This window comes from Chanodichthys erythropterus, chromosome 10, assembly GCF_024489055.1.
Source record: "Chanodichthys erythropterus isolate Z2021 chromosome 10, ASM2448905v1, whole genome shotgun sequence".
Taxonomy (NCBI): domain Eukaryota; kingdom Metazoa; phylum Chordata; class Actinopteri; order Cypriniformes; family Xenocyprididae; genus Chanodichthys; species Chanodichthys erythropterus.
Window position 1 is genome coordinate 16,761,554 of NC_090230.1, and position 23,993 is coordinate 16,785,546.

The window sequence follows — 23,993 nt, forward strand, 5'->3', positions numbered from 1 at the left end:
ACCACTGTTTAATAAAAAAAAAAGCAATTTTGTTTAGTTTTCTCCCCCTGCTGTACCGAATCGAAGAGACTTCAAAAACGAGATACGAACCAAACTGTCAGTTTTGTGTATCGTTACACCCCTAGTGAAAATATGTGTGTTTGAATTTTAAAGCATTTTGAAAGCAGGAGCAGGACCGTTTGAAAACCGGCGTCTATCAGCAGACTGGTCCATGATAGACGTCTGCTTTCAAGCGCTCCCGTGTGTATCTGTGTAAGCACTTGGTGAAGAGCTTCATTGACTATTTACAACGTTTTTACAGCATTGATCATTGAAGCCAATCACAGACATATCCGATGAGCCGTGAACACAATGGCCAATCACAGGTGTTTACAAATCCACTCAACAGCACTCAAAGCGTCACACTTTTAAAATTTCTGTACCGACTAGGTACCGAATTCGGTACTTTTGACAACTCTAGTCTCAAGTAAAAGAAAACAGCTGAGTGTAAACCAGATCATTATACGTATCAGTATAATGGATCCATGCGTTTGGTCTTAAAGTGACAGCAGCCTAATATACTTGCTGCTGTGTCATTAATGTGAATCACACAAAAGAGAAAAATAACTTATTGCTCTTGACTGAATAACTTTTTTTTTTTTTTTTTTTTTTTAAATTTTTAGCTTTAATAAGAATACATTAATATTTCAATCATATAGTGAAGACTATGCAATACTTTATTTTTAAATTTGATTAAATTTCTATACTAATTCTTACTATGTTAAATAAAATAAAACTTAACTAAAAAACGTAATTTTTGTAATTTATTTATTTTTATTTATTTATTTTTTAATTTGTCCCATTGTTTGTAATTTGTTTTTTGTTATATATCGTTATTGTGAAATAAAATTGATCATATCGTGAAATAAGAATTTGGTCATTTCATATATCCAAAAATCGTCTATTTTTGCCTGGGATTTTTTGCCAAAATTTGCTTAATGTGACTTGACCTTAATAGCATAACTCTGCTGAACAAGCTGCACAATTTGAGGTATCATTTATGTCACAAGCACAAAGGGTGTGGGAGTTAGATGTCAAATGAAGCTGAATAATCAGGGTTTGGTTTTCTTTTAAAATAATGAGCAAACACCTCTAATTGTAAGGTAAAAATAAGGTGCCAAAAAGAAAATGCACTAATTTTGACTTTTCCTTTAGAGATCAAGTTACATTTGCAGGCTACAGGATTAACCTGTTTGACTTTTTGTCATGTGAAGTTTTGAGTCATCTAAATAAATATTTTTAAAATGTACCTGTAGCTGTACCTTTACTTTTTTAAATGTGTCCTAGCACATTTATTTTCCAGCCTCAAGTTTCACACACCAGCTTTTGACAGGTCTGTGAGCCAAGGGTCTTTTTTTTGCCATTTGACCCCCACCTTGTTAAATAACCTGATTGGCGCTCAGCTGTGTCGAGGGTTCAGAGCCAGCTAACACTTTGGTGGGGCTCCGCTGTCAGACTAACAATGCTGCTGTGCCTAAGATGGTGTTGATTGGTCATTACTCACAACGGCTACAGGGTAGTTTGCGCATGATTTTCTTTTACTTTATAGTCATGCAGATTCAATTCGGTTTGATCTGCCCTCATTATGCTTGTGCAACTTCATCAAGTCTCCCCGGATCCCCTTTGCCAGCATCACCCGAAAATACAGCTTAATGATGGAAAAAAGCTTTAGTTTGAAGCCACGGAATAAGTTATCCCACACACCCCTGCTTAGAACTGAATTCACATTGACCTCCAGTTCTGCAAGTTATGGATTTTCACTTCATGAAACTCTCTGTGCTTTTTTTTTTTCTTGCCGTGCTGAAGAGTCTCGTTAGTTGTGAACAGTCTGAAGCCGTTCCACTGGGGCTGTGAATATATGAATTTATGATTACGATGGAAGTTTTGCCAAATTCACCAGTGCCGGATGGTTCTGCAGTCACCTGTTCCTAAACTCCTACCTGTTGCCGCAAGTGGTGCACACTTCAAGAACCTAAGTTTTTTTGATTTCAAATGATTTTGATTGAAATGCGTGTGGTTTTTGTTTTGCTTTAACTTCTTTACCATAGCTGGATGGCAAGGCCAGCAATGTAGTGTCCGGTGCTGGCGACTGAAGATCAGCAGATGTGACGGGAACAGTCAGGCCCTGCAGGGTGTCGGCCTGTTTCTTCTCAGGTGGTTTCACCCCACACACCCTCCCTCTTAGGCTACATGGGACCTGTTCTGCAGTGCATGGACTGATGTTTTGCGTGTGCACAGCAGCAGGACGAATCTGCTGATTGGTGTAATCTGAGAGGCAGCTTACCGCAGGGCTCGTCACGGCACTCCAAACTTCCCCGTTTAAGTGCACCGTCGCAGTCAGTCAGTAAGAACACGGAAAGACTTCTTGGCACAGTTATTCTTAGAATTGTGTAATGACATCAAAAATGAGGTTGTGGTAAATAATTAATCCTGCTGATTTTGATTATTGTATCGTGTCATTTCAAACACTTGAGCCTGAACCCAGAGAGAAAGTTTTCACTTCAAGAAATGCTAATAAGGCTAGCTCTGAACAAAGACACATTAAAAGTTACTCAGGTTCTTCTGTAGGCTTCTTCTTGAGTAGCTTTGAACCAAATGCATGATCTGTATAATGATACATATATTTCCTCTTCTTGTCCTCCTTGTATCATAATCATCATCATCATCATCATCATCATCATCATCATCATCATCATCATCATCATCATAATTAAAGGGTTAGTTCACCTAAAAATTAAAATAATGTCAGTTATTACTCACCCTCATGTCGTTCTACACCTGTAAGACCTTTGTTCATCTTCGGAACACCAATTAAGATATTTTTGATAAAATCCGATGGCTCAGTGAGGCCTCTATTGACAGCAATGTCACAAACCTCTCAAGATCCAGAAGGGTACTCAAAACATATTTAAAACAGTTCACATGAGTACAGTGGTTCTACTTTAATATCATAAAGCGACGAGAATACATTTTGTATGCCAAAAAAACAAAATAACGACCTTTCAACAATATCTAGTGATGGCCAATTTCAAAACACTGCTTCATGAAGCTTTGAAGCTTTACAAATCTTTTGTTTCGAATCAGTGATTCGGATTGCGTATCAAACTGCCAAACTGCTGAAATCATGTGACTTTGGTGCTCCAAACAACAAGATTCAAAACAAAAGATTTGAAAAACTTCGAAGCAGTGTTTTGAAATCAGTCATCACTAGATATTACTGAAAAGTCTTTATTTTGTTATTGTTTTTTTGTAGTATTCTCATCGCTTTTTAATATTAAAGTAGAAATAATGTTCTCGCATGAACTGTTTTAAATATGTTTTAAGTACCTTTCTGGATCTTGAGAAGTTCGTTGGCATTGCTCTCAATAGAGGCCTCACTGAACCATCGGATTTCATCAAAAATATCTTAATTTGTGTTCCGAAGATGAACGAAGGTCTTACGGCTGTAGAACAACATGAGGGTGAGTAATAAATGACAGAATTTTCATTTTTGGGTGAACTAACCCTTTAATAATGATACTTGTTCATTTATTTATTAATTATTATTGTTTATATTGTAGCACCAATGCTTTAATAAGCATGCTGTTCTTTGGCCGTTAGACAGTTTGCATGGGGAAAACCTTATTTCCTTCCTTTTAAAACACCTCTGCTACAGTCATGCTTAGATCAACATATTTGACAATTGTTCTTACACTTTTTTTTTTTTTCTTTTTTTTTGGGAGAATGAAGTGTTGTACATAAGTGTTGCACTCTAACTGACAAGTGTCAATAATCCAGTTTTTACAAAGTTCAGAGAACTGTGTTCTATTCTGTTGCAGGTTTAAATGCCTGTTGGTTTCATATTAGTTTGGTTTTTGGTTAAAGATATGGTTTCCTCTGTGAAATGTTTCTTAAAATTTCGGTAAAATTTATTAAAGGGGTCATGACATGGATTTTTTTTTTTTTTTTTTGTTCCATGAGGTTCACACTTATAATGTTAATAAAGCAAACAAAAAGCAAATAAACAAAAAAACTATTTTCATTCTGACACTGTCTTAAAGGTACAATATGTAAAATTTTGCAGTAAAATATCCAAAAACCACTAGGCTAGTGTTATATATTTTGTCCAGCTGATTACAAACAATATCTCTAATGTTTTCAACTACTTGTAAATCATGAGAAAATTCCCATTCTAAACAGTGACACGGGGCAATGCAGTCGCCTGTCAATGACGTCAGTTACCTTTGTTACCGCCTTTACTGACGTAGAAACCACATGACAAAAGTGCCGTGGACAAATGCGGAAGTAGAGTCTAGTGTCCAGCAAACCACTAGCTTGCTTCAAGCAGTTCCTTATTTACTTCTTGAACGTTTTATGGTGGATTGTGTTACTTATTTATGGAATATAATTACTGCTTACCATCTGCCGCTGGTTCTGTCGACAAGGACAGCTCCCGTAAACTCATGACCGGAAAAGCAGAAGCGGCGCCGGCGACTGTATCATAATAAAAGTCCCGCTGCTCGTGAGGCGTGTGTTGATCAATCGCTCCAGCTCCTCGTTCAGCTCCCGCAACACTCGCTCCTGCTCTGCTTCATACTACAGTAACGTTAATAATCGCATCCACGAACATGAGTTCTTCCAGACTCCAATCCCTATTCTTTTACACCGTCCGTTGAGATGGAGACCACATGTCCCAAGTTTCCGCTCTAAAACTTGGCGTCATCAAACTACGCCTTTGTTTTGAATAGGCTTCTAGCGACCTCTAGCGGGAAAAAATATCACAAATTGTACCTTTAAGTGATCCATTTTTAGATGGCTCCTTAAAGCTTGTCAGTAAATAGGCACTGTGATGTTTGTCTAATGTCATTGTATAGGAAACAGTATAATTAGTTAGTAAGCTAGTTAGATACTTTATTGATCCTTCACTGGAAATTGCATTGTCACGGCAGCATCAACATGCACAAACACAGCACCGCACATAACAAACGAGTCATTTATGACTATAAAAATATATAAATTAATTTATATTAAAAATGAATTAAAGGTAATATACAAAAGTTAACAAGAAACAATATGAAATTCTCACTAATGTACTAAAATAAAAGCCCACAATGCCCACTCGCAATTGCACATTATTTGAAAACATTTTCAATATAAAACCATAATTAACAGACAAAGCATTATGAAATAATTTACTTTATAATTTACGTTTTTGATGAAGCTGCTGTCAGATCCAATACAGTTGGCTATTTCATCTTTCATCAAAAAGTTTCTTTGTGATCTTTACAATTACACTTTGCCTAGTTTACTAAACCAAATGCTCCCAGCAAACATAATCCTCCAACCAAGCCATTGAAATAAACCATCCACTTGTTTCCGACACTGGGGTCCTTCTGAAGTCTGTAAAGCGATTCAAACGAGCCGTTTAAACTGGACGCATCAAAGCGAACATTCTATCTCGCTCCATTTTTTCTTGTTGTCGAGAGACTCAAGACGTCTGGATATGTCAGAAACTGAATGCACATCTGTGTACAGTATCAGTGTAGACAGCTTCAGTGATTATAATGGGTTCTATTTGCTTTTGATGTGACTCTCACAAATGTCAGACTCTGTGCGACTCAACACCAGTGGGCGGGGCTTTGGTGTAATGATGTATAACTATTCGTCGATGTCTTGCTCTGGAGGCAGTCATAAACAAATGCATTTACCAGTGTGGCGTCACACAGGTCACCCAAAATCAAAACGATCTGTTTTTGGATCTTGATTAAATAAATGCCTTATTAATAATGAGGGAGATGTTTTAAGCTATGAAACTTGCAGGATGTTTTAATGGTAAAAAAGACCTCTTATATGTCAAAAGATCGAGGCTGATCTTTTGAATTTGATTTCCCATGTCATGATCCCTTTAAACATTTACTTGCATTTTTCATTTAAAAATAAAAACTGACATTTTTTTTTCTTTTGGTAAAAATTCTCATTTTTGTAGGTAAACATAATTTAATGATTATCCTCAAAGCAATCGGAAAAGTTACCCAGTAACCTTAAGCAGGCTAGACTTGCTACATTAGCTCAGATCTCATTTTTCAAACATTACAATATAGGCCCATCTCGGCTAAAAATGTTCATGTGCAGAGTGACTTGTGGCAATTTTTTGAGTTTCGTATCTCAGTGCTGGCCTCTTTTTGGGCTCCAGCCCACTTTTCACCACTGAATGTAGGTCAGTCCCCACTGCTTGTCTTTGTGAGGGCTTTGCTGTGCTATTTGTCATTGAATAACATGTGACTCATCCATGAGGTCTTTGTTGTCACACATGGAATTGTGTTCTCTCACTTGATTGGTCCTCGGCTCCTTCTCTGATTCAGGGAGTGTCAGATGGAATTAGCATACAGTACTGTCATTAGTTAAGTATGTGAGCACGCCTCTTTCGTCTCCCCCACTCCAAGTCATAACACTCTCAAACCATTCATTTTTTCCTGTGAGAAATGCTTATTAAATCCTACACTACCGTTCAGAAGTTTGGGGCCGGTATGTTTAAAAAAAAAAAAAAAATCTTCTGCTTATCAAGGCATTTATTTGATCAAAAATACAGTAAAATATTAATATTGTCAAATATTATTACAATTTAAAGTAACCATTTTCTGTTAAATATATATTATATATGTCATTTATTCCTTTGATGGCAAAGCTGAATTTTCAGCAGTCATTACTCCAGTCTTCAGTGTCACAAGAATCATTTTTATTATCAAAGTTAAAAACAGTTGTGCTGTTTAAAGTGCTTGTGGAAGCCCCCCCCCCCCCCCCAATTCTTTGAATGGGAAGTTCCAAAGAACAGGATTTATTTGAAACGGAAATCTTTCGTAATATTATAAATGTTTCAACTATCACTTTTGATCAGTTTAATGCATCTTTGCTAAAAAAAAAAGTATTAATTTCCCTTTTTTTTTTTTTTTTTTTTAATTTACTGACCTCAAACTTTTGTGTATATCACAACAAGAATTTGTGTCTAACTTTAGTGGACCTTGCAGAAAAAAAAAGTAAATAATTTGAAAATGAAATTTCAGTTTTGACAATATAGAATGTTTGGCATTCAAAATCTTACCAAGAGCGATTATGTCATCATCACATTTGCATGCTGAATTGTCTGAATTGTTTTTTTTCTTGCATATATTTAAGTCTAAATGCAAAGACACATGTTGATTCCGCTGCACAGGCGAATATGACTTTTACTGCAGGTTGTCATATGAACAGTCAGTAATAATCCAGATTTAAGTTCCACGATTCTTAAATACACAAAATTTGTCATTTTCAAAACAGACAAGTAAATGTTTAGTGAGTAAGTCAGATGATTCATTCATTCAGTGAAAGATTCATCACTGAATAAATGAATCACTGATTCAGGCTGGTAACTTCTGAGTCTTTCAGAATGATTCATTAAAATAATTGCTCATAAGAGTCATTTTCTTATGAAAAAAATTGAGAATTGTTGTCTTGCCTTTTCATGGTACCCCATCTTTTATCATCTGGTATCATCACATTGAATTCAGCAATGCTCACAACATTTTACTTGGGTAAAATAGTTTCGCCAAGGTGAATCACACAGTGATTCAGTGCAGTTCAAGACTGGTCATAACTTTTTAAAGTCAGTTACATAAAATGGTAGCTTGGTCTAATTTGAATTTGAAAATTACAACTGATTTCCTCTTGTCTATCTGTAGTTGGTCAAGATGCAGTCTTAACATAGTGTCTCAATTAATGCAGCTAGCCACAGTTCGGAAACATTCTCATGTTTCAGTGTTTTAGAAGAGTCTGTGTCCCAGAGTCCACTGCTGATTGCCTGAAGGCATAGGTACTCCAAAAGTGTATGATATGTATAAAAGCACCTTATCTGTCCAGTGCCTAATTGTCACATGTTTTAATAGATAATTGAGTTTTTCCTGCAAGCTAGCCCATTTTTAGATGTGTGTATGTATTATGTGTGAGGCAGATGGTGCGAGCATATGGTTTGCAACTTGTGATTACCTGCTGCAGCCCCTTTCCAGCTTTTCTCCTCGCGCACCCAAACCGGAGTCGCGGCTGCCCCCCTTTAAGAGGTAAAGACATTTTAATGTCCATGAGATGTAGCCTAGCTTGAGATAAGGCAGTTTGATGACTGATGTGATTAGCGAGCTTGGCAATATCTCCAGAACAGCCTCCCTCCCTTGTCTGTACTGTGCATATAAATTACCCTTGAGTCAGGAGTTAAGGTGTGATTTGCCAGGCAGATTGTTTGAATGTTGTTTATTCTCTTTGTGGTGCACTGGCTTGCTTTCTTTCTTTCGACGTTGCATGCTAGCTATGAGCCCAACCAAATGGTATGCAAAAAACAAAAAAACGTTCACATGAAGACAGTTGATAAACATTCCCGCAATTGGACATGTATTGTGACAGACTGCGCTAATATACAGTGATATGCCGGGACTGTCACATAGCCGACATCCATATGCTGCTCCACTCAATCATGAAGCTGTGAAATTGGGTTGCACCCCAACTAGCTTCAAGATTTTTTTTCTTCCTTTCTCTCCTTCTCTGTGCTGTTTCCTAGCTGTTTTCTGAAATCCATAAGTGTATGTAAAATATGCAAATGAATCCACACAGACTTTTGACAAATTGTCACACATTGAGATAAAACACGGGAATAATCAGCTTTTGATGTTTGTTGGCGAGCCCATTCCCATATTTTTGCCTGGATTAGTGTATTACACCATGGCAGTTACTGATCTGTATCAAATTCACCTTTATTTTGTAATTGCTGATTAGTACTTTTATCTTTCAGAAGGGCTCTGTCAATGTTATTTAAGATAAACATGTTAAACCCAAGTACATATGCCCATTCAATTTACAAGTACAAATGCCACATCATTATGAATGCAACATGCTTTAGGTTCACTTTGACATTAACGTGTTTGCATTTTTTGGGTGTCACAGGTGATTATTAAAAGCTAATGACACACTATGACACAGAGGAGGAAATAATGGCATTTGTCCAAATTTAGAATGAGGAGCATTTGGAGAAAAATTAGCAAAATGTTGTCAGCTACAAATACACGCAATACAAAATGACAGCTCAAGGGTTGAACTGAACCATCTTAAAATGTCACCAGAAATGGGGACAGAAATATAGGCTGATTATTATTGCATAAAAAAGCTATAATAATGCATTAATGCAAAGTTAATAGCGCATTAATGCAAATTCATTTTAACGGCACTAATTTTATTAATGCCCAAAAAATGCAGCTCACATTTTCTGTTTGACCCGTGGCCTAGCCCATAGCTGGAGAAATGGAGATGCAGTCATAGGGGCCTTTCACGTTGCACCTAAAAACACATGGAAAGCCACTTTCTCCTTCTTTCCAAAGCACTTGCACTCCCGTGGCATCTGTTGTTGCTATGTAACCATGAACTGCGCTCTCCATGACGACGAGGAAGTTTCAGCAAAGGTAAACCCCGAATGATTCCTAGCCCTTGCATTACCTCTACTACTAGATATATTTATGGAGATGAGAAATAAAAACCTGCCCTGTGCAACTATGATCAGCTGTTTGGCTGAGCTTTCAATGTTTTATTACAGAAAAAATGTGAAGATTACAGATAAAAATGTGCGATTAAGTTGTAATTAATCATGAGTTAACTCATGACAATCATGCGATTTTACTCACAATTAAATATTGTAATCGATTGACAGACCTTATAATATAATATAATATAATATAATATATAATATAATATAATATAATATAATATAATATAATATAATATAATATAATATAATATAATATAATATAATTAATATATAGTTAGTAAGGCAGTTGTTATTGTGGTTATGTTTAGGAATGGGGTAGGGTTTAGGGATCTAGAGTGTTAATAAGTAGCCATTATGTTAGTAATATGCATGCTAATAAGCAACTAGTTAATAGTGAATGTGTGTACCTAATTTAATTGTTAGCAAATCGCTGCAAACTCATGCAGATCCTTTTAAGGTACTTGACAGATGCACACTCAACTTCCAGGGTACATGTGAGCTATTGGGTTTCTCTTTTCACTGAGAAGTTCACAGGCAGTAAATGATCAGTGTGATACTTAAAAGAAACATATCATTGCTGTAAAGTATATCCTTTTTTAAGGCTCTTGCCAGTTAAAGTAGCATGAAATGTAATGCTATTTGTGGCTTGCAAAAAAAAAAAAAGTGAGGGGAGAAAACATTTTAAAACGACTGTTTTCTTTCTGTTCAAGCTTGAAAGATGCCTGCTAATCTGCTTACCCTTTTAATTGTGAGATCTGGGGGCAGAGCTGCTCGAAGCTAGAATAAAGTTACTGATCCAGAAGTAAACTGATGACCACAGTTATTCCTTGCTTTTGGCTTCCAAACACTGCCCTCCCTCCCCTTTCCACTCCCCTTCATTCTGGAGGGGAAGAAAAAAGCTCCTTGTACCAACAAAAGAATTTTTTTTTTTGCCATATGTTCGGTTGACATCTTCATCAGGTTCACAGCGGGTTACCTTAGTTAACGTTCACTCCACTGCTTGATGGGATTTTCTACCAGTTCCTTGAGTAGCTGGCTCAAAGTCTAGACGAGCCTCCAAAGACAACCAGGACCCTTCCAGCATGCCAGGCACAATGGTATTATTGTGGACATTGAGGAGCTGGTGCTTCCTCTTTACACAGACCTGTTCGGGCACAAAGACAATGGCTTTGTTCTGGGGCATGGAGTGGGTTAATCCAGACCTCTACATACTGTGAAATAAATCTTTTATAGATGAGCGAAAAAAGGAGCGGAAGAAGAAAAGGTTTTGCCAAGGAGGTTGCGAGTTCAGCATTTTAACCTTTGGCCAAGAATAAGACATGAGGAGGAGGAGGCACGGAGGGAGGGTACAAAGAGTAAAGGCAGACAGGCAACACATAGTGCTTCATCTCTGGATGAAAACGGAAACCACTAGTTTCAGTGCATTTGCACTCATTTGTTTGGTTCAGAAGAGACTTAACTGTAAATATCTTGGATCTGTCTTACAACTTGCAGCTGTTGCAGTGAATTAATCCAATGTGTCAAATGGGACAGTTCACCCAAAAATGAATTTTTCTCATCATTTACTCACCCTCATGGGTGAGTAAATGTGGATATTTTAATGTTGTTGTTCTGGACCCATTGATTTTCATTGCATGAACAAAAACAGTCAAAACATTCTTGACAATACTTTCTTTTGTTTTGAGCAGAAGAAAGAAAGTCATACAGGGTTGTAATGACTCGAGGGTAAGTAAATGATGACAGAATATTCATTCCTGGTTGGACTATGCCTTTAAGACTACATAAGCGGACAATGATAATTGTTTACATGGCCAAGGTGCTAATATTGACCTCATATGATTATCACATTAACAATCAATTTGCCTCTCCACACTGAAAGCACAAATGTTTGATGTGCAACACATTAACGGCCAGTCAGATATATGTAATAATATTCAGTCATGTGGACAAAATGTACTGTAGCTCATCTTGTAGCCTTTCTCTACTTTACTAGGGTGCTGAAATTTGCCATCTGATTGTTCTGTCCAAACCAGGCGTCTTCCAGCAATTCATTTTTCTGTCCACACTTCAAGTGTAAATATGTGCCACAATAAGAGCCAGAAAGTGCATATTTGTTGTGATAAGCAGGAAAATTGAGTGTTTTGGACACCACTGATGCTCACTGGCTAGGACATATCTTTATATTTAGAAATTCGACAGACGGCCTCCTTTTGCCCTGTGGGCTCCACAGTTTGGTCTCTACTTTGATAATACTTAATACTACGATAATGACACCTCACATATTCACAAAACTTGTTGACACAGTATATTAAACACAAGTCGATCCCAAGGAGCCGTTAAGGTACGTTGAGGTTTTCCATCAGGGTACGATGACAGCTTGGCAACTCAATCGGCTCGGCATGTATTCCGGCCTGTTGGCTCTACACCCATCCCGTTCACAGATAGACAGACAGAGGTGGTAAAAAGTGGTGTCAGCTGTGAGCTCTTTCCACCACTCACCTATTAACCTTCTTCCCCCCGGCCTCGGCTCTATCAAAGCGGCGTGTATCGACTTTTAAAGACAAGCATTCCCGGGACGTCAAAACATTGATTTGCGACTGACCCATGCTGTCTGCGCTCGGGGCGGCGGCGTGTTGCCACGCAGCGGCGGTCCTGTCGAAGGTTAGCCGTGCACGAAGCCCAGGGGGAATCTCTGGAAGGGCCCTCCCAAGCCTGCCATCACCCACGGCCGGCTTCACATTGGGTGCGAAAGCAAAAAAGAAAAATAGCTCGCTCCTCCGAGGTGATTTCAATTCAATTCTCACCCATTAGCCGGCGTTCGCTCCGCAGTCAAATTACTTGCCGGGTCTGATGTGAGCGGGCGAGATTGTTTTCTTTGCCGATGGGTTTTTAGATTTTTTGCAAGGCGTTTTCAGTGGTGGTGAGATGAAAACAGTGATGGCAATACATTGAGCTGCCACCACCTTGGCATGTTACGTCAGATTGGAATTGCTGAGGCTAAGGGTAATGATGGATTTCCCCCGTCATTACAAGTTTAGTTCAGGTTGATAAACCACAAAGGAACCTGGCCAACTGTTGAAGCTTTTGTTTAAAATCCTCGTTAGAGTTATGAATTAGAATTATTTAAGTCTGTCTAGACAGTTTTAAGTTGTAACTCCAAGGTTGAAACTTGTGACCAAAATCTCAAGAAACTTTTACCTCTAATGTTGTTGTTTTTTTCCTTTTAAAAATGCTTTTGTACATTAAATAACCATGTGGTAATGCCCATTCAAGAATAGCTCAGTGAATCACATAAGAAAAGCTAGCATCATAAAACCATTTTTTTCCCCTAAATTTTTATAATTTTAAGCCACTGCAAAATATGCATTTGATTGCAGCAGTCTACTTTTTAGCGGCTTTATTTCTAGAACTACACCCCCACCCCCCTCCCCCACATTGATTTTATTTTGGGATTTCAAAAAAAAATAAAAAAATTGATTTGAAGCAAAAACATTTCAAAACTGAGGTACAAACTGTACTTCACGTCTTTAATTAAATGAATCAAAAACAATGGCACAATACAAAACTTTTGATGCAAGTCCTTTTGTTACAAATATAAAAACATCTTTTGAATTTATTGCAAAATATTCTCATATTCAAACATACAAGCCAGTTATTTTTTAGTATAACTTGTGTACTATTATAGTATTTTATTATTAGTTTGCATTAGCTGTTATTTTTATATTTTTAGTTTAAATTTTAGTGCTTCTGTTCATTTTCTATTTAGCTTGAGCAGTTTTATTTAACTAAAATAATAAAAAACAGATTTTTATTTTAGTTTTTCATTTATAATTCTCATTTAAGTACCTTTTTTTTAAATCCAATATTAATATTTTATTGTATATCAGCTTTATTTCAATTATATATTAATAGTTTTAGTCAACAACTCATTCACAGTGCTTCATGGGAGTGGGTTTGCTATGATTCCCTGATTGTGGATCTTCTTAGGATTATGGGTAGTGTGGTTCTTCACCTAGATATTTATTTATTTATGGTTTATAGAGAACCATTAAAAATCAATTTCTCTATGGAGAAAGTGATTGGGATATTTTCTTCCAGAACCTTACTGTTGTAAGGAACTGGTGTTGTAACACTCTGCATACACCTGTGGCAGTACATCAGTTAAATTATATATGACTATATATGTTTTGCCATGCTCATCTTGACTCATTTCAGACACATCTGGCTCTGCATTTTCACATTTTCTGTTGTAATTATCTCTACTGACTGACATGGTTCTCCCACCGTACATTATATAGGGTGAATTCAGGCTGATTGGGACACTTTTTTCCAATCAACCTGAATTCACCCCTACTGCCCAGCCCTAGTTGAAAGTCAAGTTGGTCTACCACTCTTCCTGTGCGTGGGTGTGTGTCTGTCTGTTTCCGTGTCTCTGTGTACCCACTTGCTCAGGGCGGTTCGCAGACCTGCTGGGAACAGGAGCGGCCCCAGTGTGTCAAGCCCAGGAGGGGAGGCCGTTAGGGAGCGAGAGGGGCGAGAGGGGGATTAAGCAGCCCCAGGTCTGTCACGGTGACATTTCTCTCCCTGCCTCAGCAGCAGGGGTTGGGTTTACCCTCCTAACCTTCAACTTTCAGCCTTAACCCATTAATCCCTTTGTGTCTGCCCGCCCCGCGCAAACACACTCACAATATGGCAGCAGGAGGCTGCAGAGGCAAGGAGCCGGGCTCCTTTTGACAGCTTTTCACCCACAGACAGGGGCCTTCATCCCTCTACATTCCCTAGTGTACCCCCCCCCCCACAAAAAAAAAATAAAAAATACAGACAGTTGGTCACCCAATCGGTCATTTTACATGCATTTTTGCAGATTTTTGCATTTGTGGAGCACTTAAAGACTCTCTAGAAATTTCAAACAGTGAATGAAGGCGGCACTTTCGCTGAAGTTATTTTTTTTCCAGCATCCATGTGCATTTAAAAGAAAGCAGCAAAAACTAAGCGACAATGCAAAACTTTTAATGTAAAGTGTTTTGTTGTTAAAATGTATTGCTAAGTAACATAAGTATGAGAATATACTAACCCATTATATACTATTATGGCATTTATTAATATTTTGAATTGGCTTTTATTTAAATGTTTTCTGTTTTTAGTGCTTTTGTCATTTTTTTTGTAGTTTTTTTCCCCATTTCTATTTAGCTGTAACTGATTTCAGTTTTAGTAATATTAGTACTTCAACTTTATTTCTCCCCCATCTCTCCTCCCCCCTACCAAAAAGAGACGGTTGGTCACACAATCGATCATTTTTGCATGCATTTTTCCTCCATACACACATTTTTGTTTGTCTGCAGCATATTTAAAGACTCAAATGAAAGCGGCACCTTTGCCGAAGTGCATTTGAGAGGTTAATTGTTGAACAAGCTCATGTTTGAACATAAAACGCATCTTTCTTTTTTTTTTTCAGCGCCAATGGGAATTAGCGTTACCTGAGCACGTCAGATACTGTCATCTTTCTTAAAAAAATGACAAAACGTTTGGAACTCTGCTTTGAATACTCTTACTAGATAAGTGTTTGGGCAAATATTTGATTGCATTGCTCAGATTTGAAGCCGGATCTGGCTTGTTGAAGGGACAGAGCGGGCGTTAATAATAAAAGAGCTCATCTGAATTTTTGGGGCTTTTCATGTGAGCCCCCCCGTCGTGCGAAAATCCCACAGGGATAGAGATTTGCAAGTCCTTTTGCCTCTGTGTATGAATAAGCATGTGTCTCAAGGTATTTTTGAATCCGTAAGAAGACGGGAGCCTCCAGGATATGTAGCACAGAAGGTGCGTGGTTGGAGGGCAATGCCCCTCTGTTACCCCTCCCTCTCACCTATCGCTTTCTCTTGCCTCCATTTTTGTTGTTTAATCTTTTCTTGTTTATTACCCTTTTTATTGTCTTTTCCCTGTCTTTTCTTATATCAAAGTAGTTGACGTGAGCGCATTGACAGCAGTGTCCTGCACTGTGACATCTAAAATTGTTTAAACAAACATTTTATGCCTACATGGCATTGTTTTTTACCTTTTAAAAAAGAGTTGGTAAGATTTTTGAAGTGTTTTTGAAAGAAGACTCTTCTGCTCACCATTTGATTTAAAAAAAAATAAATAAAAAAATACAGCAAAACAAAATGTTGCTATTTCAAATAACTATTTATTTAAATTCAATCATGCTACTCAAGAAAAAATTCTTGTTATTATCAATGTTGAAAATGATTGTGCTGCTTAATTTTTGTGAACTTTTTTCAGGATTTTTTGATAAACAAATAGTTCAAAAGAACAGCGTTTATGCAAACGATTTTTTTTGTAATCCTTGCTGAATAAAATTGTTGATTTCTTAAAAAAATAAAAAAATAAAAATAAATATATCCCTGTTAGGCAGAGTTCCAGTCCCAATCTAGTTATGATATTGTGATGAAGTACGTTGTATTGGATATTAAAATATATACTTATATACTTTCTCATTCATAGAAATTTTAACCTTATATCATAAGATGTTATTGTCAGCTACCCATCATTCTCTCTGTCCCTCTGACGTATCTCTTCGTCCTTTTCTCTTTCCCTCTCCCTCTCCCTCTCCCTTGTGTTCCTCTTTCTCTCCCTGGCAGTAGTTCCCATCCTCTCACCCATAAAATCAGCATAAAATTGACCTGACTCTGCCAGATCAGATGGAGGAGTTGGGCTTCAGATCCCTGGGGAGAAGGAAATTCAGTCTTTGTAAAAATATTATAAGACAAGGTCCGTGAAATCTCACAATGGGATTATGTAATTCACCTTTGTCAGTCCTTTCACATTTCCCCCCTCCCTTTCCTCTCTGAACTCTGGTCAGCACCGGTGGAGAATATGCGGGCATATACCTTTGCAGAGAGAAGTGAGATGACTACAGTGGATTCTTCCAATGTGCTGGAGGGCTACGGCTATGAAAAATGGAGAGATCCATCCGCTGAAGGAAAGTTGAAGTTCGGTTCATGCCCGACATGCTAACTCATCACAGCGCTCATTTTTTTAGTCAATGCTTCATTTGACATCAGTTCCAGCACAGCAGAACTGAATCATCAGCAATGCTGCTGTGGATTAGATCGGAATGAAGAAGCAAGAGTTTCGGTTTAAATATGATGGGAAGTTCATATTGTTACTCTCTAAATTGATGCTGACATGAAAGAGGAAACAGTTAACATGCAAATACTCCATATTTAACTTGACTCATTAATCTGATTTATTGATATAGCTGCTGTTTGTCTAAAAACCTACACTACTTGGCCGTTGTGAGTGGGTGCCAGGGTGTTGTTATGCAGTTGATAATGTGTTCTAGGTGGTTGCTATGGTGTTGTGGGGGTGTTCTGAGTGGTTGCTAGGTGGTTCTACAATTTTTATATATATTTTTTTAATTATATCATGCTTTGTAGTTTTGCTTTAAACATACTTTTATGGTGTACACTTGTAATTCGGTTTACTTGGTTCTTTTTAAGATGAAACCAAAACAAATAGTATAGCTCCTTTGACAAAAAAACAGGTATGTTTGAGCATTCTGTACTTTTTTAGGATCACATCTTGTGACATCACGTCCTGTTTTTTGGTTAGTTTAGATGTCTTTGGTCCATATTGCATGAGAGTGAGAGTGGTGGCGTTGTTTTGAAGTATCCAGTATCCAGGAGGAGATTATTATTGGTATCTGAGAACAGATTTATTCTCACATTCTTTATACAGAATATAATTTCTTGTCATTTTCCACTGAATTATGTGATCACTGTCCGTTTTCTTCCATGTGCCTGAGTGTTATGATTATGAGAGTGCGTTTTCTGTTTTTTTTTTTAACACAGCTCATAGTTTTTTTTATAATAATAAAGGATGTTAATGACAAACGATAAGCAGATTTAGCGTTCAATCCATTAAAAACATATAAAGAATACATGTCTTCCCATTATCGAATCAGCCCACTTTAGATCATAATCAGAGGTTATTACAATAACTCGATGATGGTTTAAAGTGCGTTTTGAGCAAAGACATTAATAATCAGATAAATTATGAAATGTAACTTGATGCTAATTGCACCTCTAATTATATTTTAAGTCAAGTCACCTTTATTTATATAGTGCTTTTTACAATGTAGATTGTGTCAAAGCAGCTTTACATTGATAACTGGTACATAATTTTGTCTGTACAGCAGCTCTTAAAGAAAGCACTGTGATGAGGCCTTCACAATGGATGATCTAGTTGACTCAGTATCTGCTGATACTTCAGGGCTGCGTTGTGGTCTTGCAAGGCGCCGGTCCTCGGTCTCACCTGGACCTAATTTTTGCAGCCTAATAATCCTTTAACGGATTTGAAAATATAAATTTATAATGGTTTATGTGTATGCCAGGTTAAAGAGTTGCGTTTTTAGTCTAGATTTAAACTGACAGAGTGTGTCTGCTTCCCGAACAATGCTAGGAAGATTGTTCCAGAAATGAGGTGCCAAATAGGAGAAGGATCTACCGCCTGTGGTTGATTTTGATATTTTAGGTATTTTAGTTATTTTAAAGGAACACTCCACTTTTTTTGAAAATAGGCTCATTTCCCAACTTCATTTTAATCAAACCAAACATAAGTGTAAATACACCCTTAGTCCTGACTCCTGACTTACTCTGCTTAGTCCAGAGGTCAAGGTCAAGTGAAGTTTTGGTGAAATTTCATGACAGAAAGGTCCATTGTCTATAGAGGGTATGCACTTGAAGTCACCATCGGCCGGAGTGACTGCGGTTAGTGGCAAAAAGACTGAGTGGTAGCATTGGTTTTCAGCATGAATGCCGCGAAAAACGCACAAAACACATTCAAAATGGGAAAGAGCTTTGCGATTGACTGCATAGATTTGACAAAATCTGAGGTTTATTTTAACAGACTGCCGAAAGCTACAGAAAAGAGAAGCAAATGGATCGCTGCAATTCGCAGAACCAACTAGACTCCAGGCAGCAAAACATGGATTTGCAGTTATCATTTTGACAATATGTTGAATTTTGGGGTAAAATCATACCTTATGTAATGTAACTCATCAATTAAATATTTACCATCTTATATTCTGCATAATTGGGTGTTTTTAAATAAACACTGACAAAAACTATGAGTTTCAGGGCTGGACGATATATATATATATATATATAATTGATCACCCGGATTTAGATCTATATTGTATTGATATAATGCGTTCACAGGCAAATTTGCTATATGTATATCCCTGGTGTCAAAATCAGGCACACATAAATGTCGGGAAACGCAATTACTGGCTGCATGTCAATATCCATGGGTTACTGGATCTTTGGTAAGTTGTAAGGAACACTATCGAGTTTAAACTTTTTACTCACGTTTTCTCAGTTTCCACTATTAAATCCAGTCATGCAGCAGGCTCTTTTGCCACACAGTCCGGGTGAGGGGCGTGTTCTGACGGGAAAGGGACGTCAATGCATACCCAATAGTGTAGTGAGGCATGAAGGACTGTTCACGCAGAGGTCACTTTCAAACCAAGTAGCTTTCTTTTGGTCAATTCTTCTTTTGGTCATTTCAATTCATGTGACCGACTTTAACACAAGTGAAATCTATGTAACCCTCACGCAAAATTCCCAATCATACAGATTCCTATTGAAATGACTGGATTTCTCCCACTAAAATCTACGATATACATATACACAAACCTTTAGTTCTGTGTCGTTGTACAAGTTCTGTGTGACCATCTGTTCTCTTCTGAACATATTTATCTTTCATCAGACAGGATATTTGAACTTCCTGTAACAGACCGGTCTTTGATGCAGGGTCAGTCATACTCTGAATACTACTTCAGCTAAAGAGGAAAGCAAAATGAGGTGTAGCTGTTTGCAACTTCTGTTTTGGTTGCCAAATATTTAATGTTATTTAACCCTCTACCGCACGCATTATGATAAATTTATAATATATATATATATATATATATATATATATATATATATATATATATATATATATATATATATATATATATATTTGACTCTTTTTCTTTTCTTAGAATGGCTTAACTTGAAGTGCTGTAAAAAAAAAATTTGGAAAAAAATATTATTTTAAGGTACTTTATGATATGTTGCCATATGGCAACAATGTGCAATAGTGGAAATAAATTAAAATAAGTGTAAGTGTATATAGTTAATATTTTTCCTCAGAAATGTTGTTTGTATTGAATAAATTGGTGCCATTATAACCTTTAGCAGTAAATATAAACAACACCTTATACTTATTTTCCAACATCTTGTGCTTTTATTTATGGAATTTATTATTTTGCTGAATAATGCTTTATATTCTTTGAATTTCATTACGTTTTTCGTGAATATTATTTAAATTGCAAATGTAGACAGTTAAAAACAAATCTAATACTGTTCATCATGTATCATAAAACATTTACATAAAACCAAAAATATTGTAGTTCATGAAAATTCAACATTACGCAATCTTATGAGAGGAAGGTAATGAACCCCCCATAATCCTTGAAATGTCACCTTTTTTCTGTATGAAACTTCAAAAAGCATTTTTTTTCATAGGTGAGACACATGGATACATCACATTTGGTGTACTTCACCCTAACAATACACTTACAGCCACTTACACCTGCCTTTTTGAGACACCATGGTAGGCCAGTGGTTGGTCTGGGCCAGTATACTGGCTGTGATGGCAGGTCTCTGATGTTGATTTAATCCATAATACAAATGCCATGGCAGTCCTTAACATGCGACTAATAAACATTATATCACTAGCATTAATGTTTTTATTGTTACAGCTTAACAGACTGCAGCTGGCCTTTGCTAGCTATCTAACCTATTATAATAATGTCATTGCATTATTGCGCAGTGTTGCCATATGGCAACACAGACATTTTATCGATTTACCAAAAACTAATGTCATAAATTTTTTTTGAGTGGTGAATGTTATCATAACTTACCTGAGATGATGTTAACATTTTTTTTGTGAATGTGACATGGGCGGGTCCTTGTTTGTTACTGACGTTTTAATTTGCTTTCAGCAACTACAAGCAAGAGACGGCAGTCTGTCAGAAAATCGCGCTACAGAAAAAAATTGCATGTCATGTGACTTAACCATAGCACATCATTGGCTAAACTAAGGTCTTCTCTTACCAACAAAAAAAAACGAGAATGTTCTGTTAAAGAGACTGTGGCAAGGAAATGAACACAAAGTGTATGTTGCCATATGGCAACACTATGCGGTAGAGGGTTAAAAAAAAAAAAATTATTTAAAAATTTCTCTATAAAATAACAGTATATAGTATATAAAAATATATAGTATATTTTTTTTCAGTTTTTTTTTTTTTTATTTTATAGTAAAATACTGGCAGCAGAGACACCAGCAATATATTGTAATTCTATGGTATTAATACTGTGAAATTACTTTACAGCCATTTACTCTAAAAAATACATACAGTACATTTCTGTGATTATTTCAATTTACAATATGCTCTAAAAAAGCTCTGGGTCAAAAGGGAACACCAAAATAGGTTGGAAATTAAAATCACACATGAAATTTAAAACACAGGCAACAGTAATAGGCTAATAATTTATTTATTTAAATAAACATGAACATTTATTTATTAGCAAAAATGGACAAAAATATAGTCAAGAGTAAAAGCAACATGAATATTTATGTAAAAAAAAAAAGTGCAGAAAAATACAAACTCGATTATGTAGCTTATACAGTTAAACAAAACTGCATTTTAAAAAGTGTAATAATCAATAATGTTTAAGAACAAATTTGACTATTTCATTATTTTTTTTCTCCTTCTGCCAATGAGCACTGTGGTCAAAACCACCAAGTCCCACCAAGAAGTACACAGTCTGAAAGACTTAATAAACACTGAAAGTTGGGAATAAATTATGTTTTACAGTGACTCGACAGGATTTTACCCTTTCCAATCAATGTGTTTATTATCACTCACTCATAAGTGCTCTCAAGCGCCATTCTGGCTTGTTCAGTTCCAGCTCGTTGGTCACCGTTCGAGTGAATTTGATATGAGAAAAAAACACTACGAGTCCGACGAAAACCTTTAAAACAACACGCTCCTCGCTGCAGGAGGCTTCAAAGTTCCCTCTCCTCTCTGCTTCCATTAGTTTTCTTCTATTTTCCACAAACACAGATAATATACAAAATGACATATAATATACAATATACGAACACAGATAACATACAAAATGTAATGCATAAATACAGTAGTGTTGAAATGGGCTGTAAATTAACAGCAGTTGCTTACATGAAAATGATTGCCCACAATGCATTGTAAACAGTACATTACTGTTTTAATGGTAAACTGTATATTACTGTCAGAATATTTTTACAGCAGTTTTTTTTACAGTGTAGAAAACAATACAACACAATACATTCATTGTGATTCTTACTCAATCGATATGTAATTGGATTTTTAAATGAACATTTAAAGTTGCAGTCACGGTTACTGTTGTTCAACAATTTCCACAGCTGAAATCCATTTATTTCAATAGGAATCCACACCGTCTGGAATTTTGCATATGGTTCAAGTAGGTCACGTGGATTCACCATGTGGACCAACAGAATCCTGCTTGATTTGAAAGTGTCTTCTGTGTGCTGTCCTTCATGCATTACTACAGTATTGACAATAGACATTGGTCTTTGTTGTCCACAAAATCGAATTGTGAATTGTGTGAAAATTCTCACCCCTATTGTCATAACATGGAGGTTGTAGATCAGACAGACCTTGCACACCCCATATGAGACTGACTGTGTGTGTCTGTGCACCAAACGCATTGTCTGGTTTCATGGGTCTCACACTGACCTTCAGCAGACATTGAGTTGTTGTTTTTGTGGTCCAAGCTGATCTTTTTGGAGTGACTCATAGCAGAGGCGTCTGGAGTGCTGCCTTATTATGTGTCACAAGGCGTGTCGTTTCAAAGTCTGCACATACTTATTTATGTCAGATTATGGTGTTTCACCAAAAATCAAAATAATATGTGTAAAAAATTTTTTTTAAAATATATGTTAAGTTATATGTTAAGTTAATATGTTAAGTAAAGTTAAGAAAGCTAACTGGAATCATAGGCAAAATTCGTAGGGGGGTCAAGACCTACCCCATCTGATCCCCCCCCTTAAAAATATAATTAAAAACCATGCTGTGGTGTGGATTGTAAATGATATAATGATATATACTTAATGTAATACTTAAAATAATACTTAAAAATATACATAAAATAGTTTTGTAAGTAGTAAAACAATACAAATGCAAACGGGGCAAAATCTTTAAAAAACATTTAATGTGTTTTAAGTTTAGAAACATTTTGAGCCCCCCAACCCTTACCTCACAGTGCTTTGGACCACCTTTACCTCACTTACACACACAAGTCCAGGGGGAGAGAACAATGTTCTTCAGTAGTTTTGAGACTTCAAATGCTATTTTATTCACTTTAAACACTAGATGAAGTGATTATTTTTTCTGTAATACAAATGCTGAGTCATTAATAAATTAGTTGAATATCTAAGTAAGAGACGTCCTCTGTCCCAAACGAAACCTAAAGTACTATGTGGAGGATGCAAGATAATTTAATAATTATAATATGACAAGTAAAATTTTGCATATTTATAATAATAATAATAATGTACATGGATATATATTTTTTTAATTTTATATATATATATATATATATATTTTTTTTTTTTTACATACTTTAAAATTTTTTATATATAGTTGTAATAATAAAAATAAAAATAATAATAATAATAATAATAATAATTTGATATGTCTTGTTGGCCAGAGTTGCCCACCCCTAGCCTATGATATATAATATTTATAAAAATAAATTAAAAAAAAAAATTCATATTTTTAATGTGAACATTATATTTTTAAACGACTGCAATAAAAGGCTTTTCTTTAACAAATTTAGGTGTGAAATATTAATGCAGCGCCACACATCTGCTGTTCCTGCAGGTAGTAGAGTATTGTCTCTGCTTCTAAAGGCCTCTATCTAACCGGATGACATTTGCATATGCAGAACTTTCCATGCCTCTGCTCGTTGCTGCGGTGTGCCGACACATAGGAGAAACCACCCTTGCCCCCACCCCCTTCATTAATATGTATGCGTTCTGAACGGTGCGTGGTTGCTGATTAATGCTGTCTGTCAATTTCTTACAGATCCGACAGTGCTGTGGAAGTTCCCTCAGGACTTTGGAGACCAGGTTGGAGACAGAGGAACTTTTTTTTTTTTCTCTCTCCGTACCCCCCCTCCTACCCCACCAGCACCACATCCACGACCCCTCCTGCTCCTAAAGGCCTACCTCCCTCCCTCTCTCCCTCCCTTCTCTGTTCCTTCCTCCTCTCTTCCTTCCTCTTCTCTACCTCTCTCTCTCTCCCCCATGC

General features: G+C 36.6%; 1 protein-coding gene across 5 annotated transcripts in view; it reads left to right on the plus strand.

The window, feature by feature from the left end:
* The window catches only part of dennd1b (DENN/MADD domain containing 1B), a 108,053-nt gene that overhangs the window by 8,822 nt on the left and 75,238 nt on the right, over window positions 1-23,993 (plus strand). For 4 of the 5 annotated variants that reach the window (XM_067396286.1, XM_067396288.1, XM_067396287.1 and 1 more), the window contains exon 3: window positions 23,769-23,812. The exons of the other annotated variant lie outside the window; for it this stretch is intronic. In XM_067396286.1, the coding sequence (XP_067252387.1) occupies window positions 23,769-23,812 (44 nt within the window). The remainder of the gene's footprint in view (window positions 1-23,768; window positions 23,813-23,993) is intronic. 5 annotated transcript variants of the gene reach the window in all.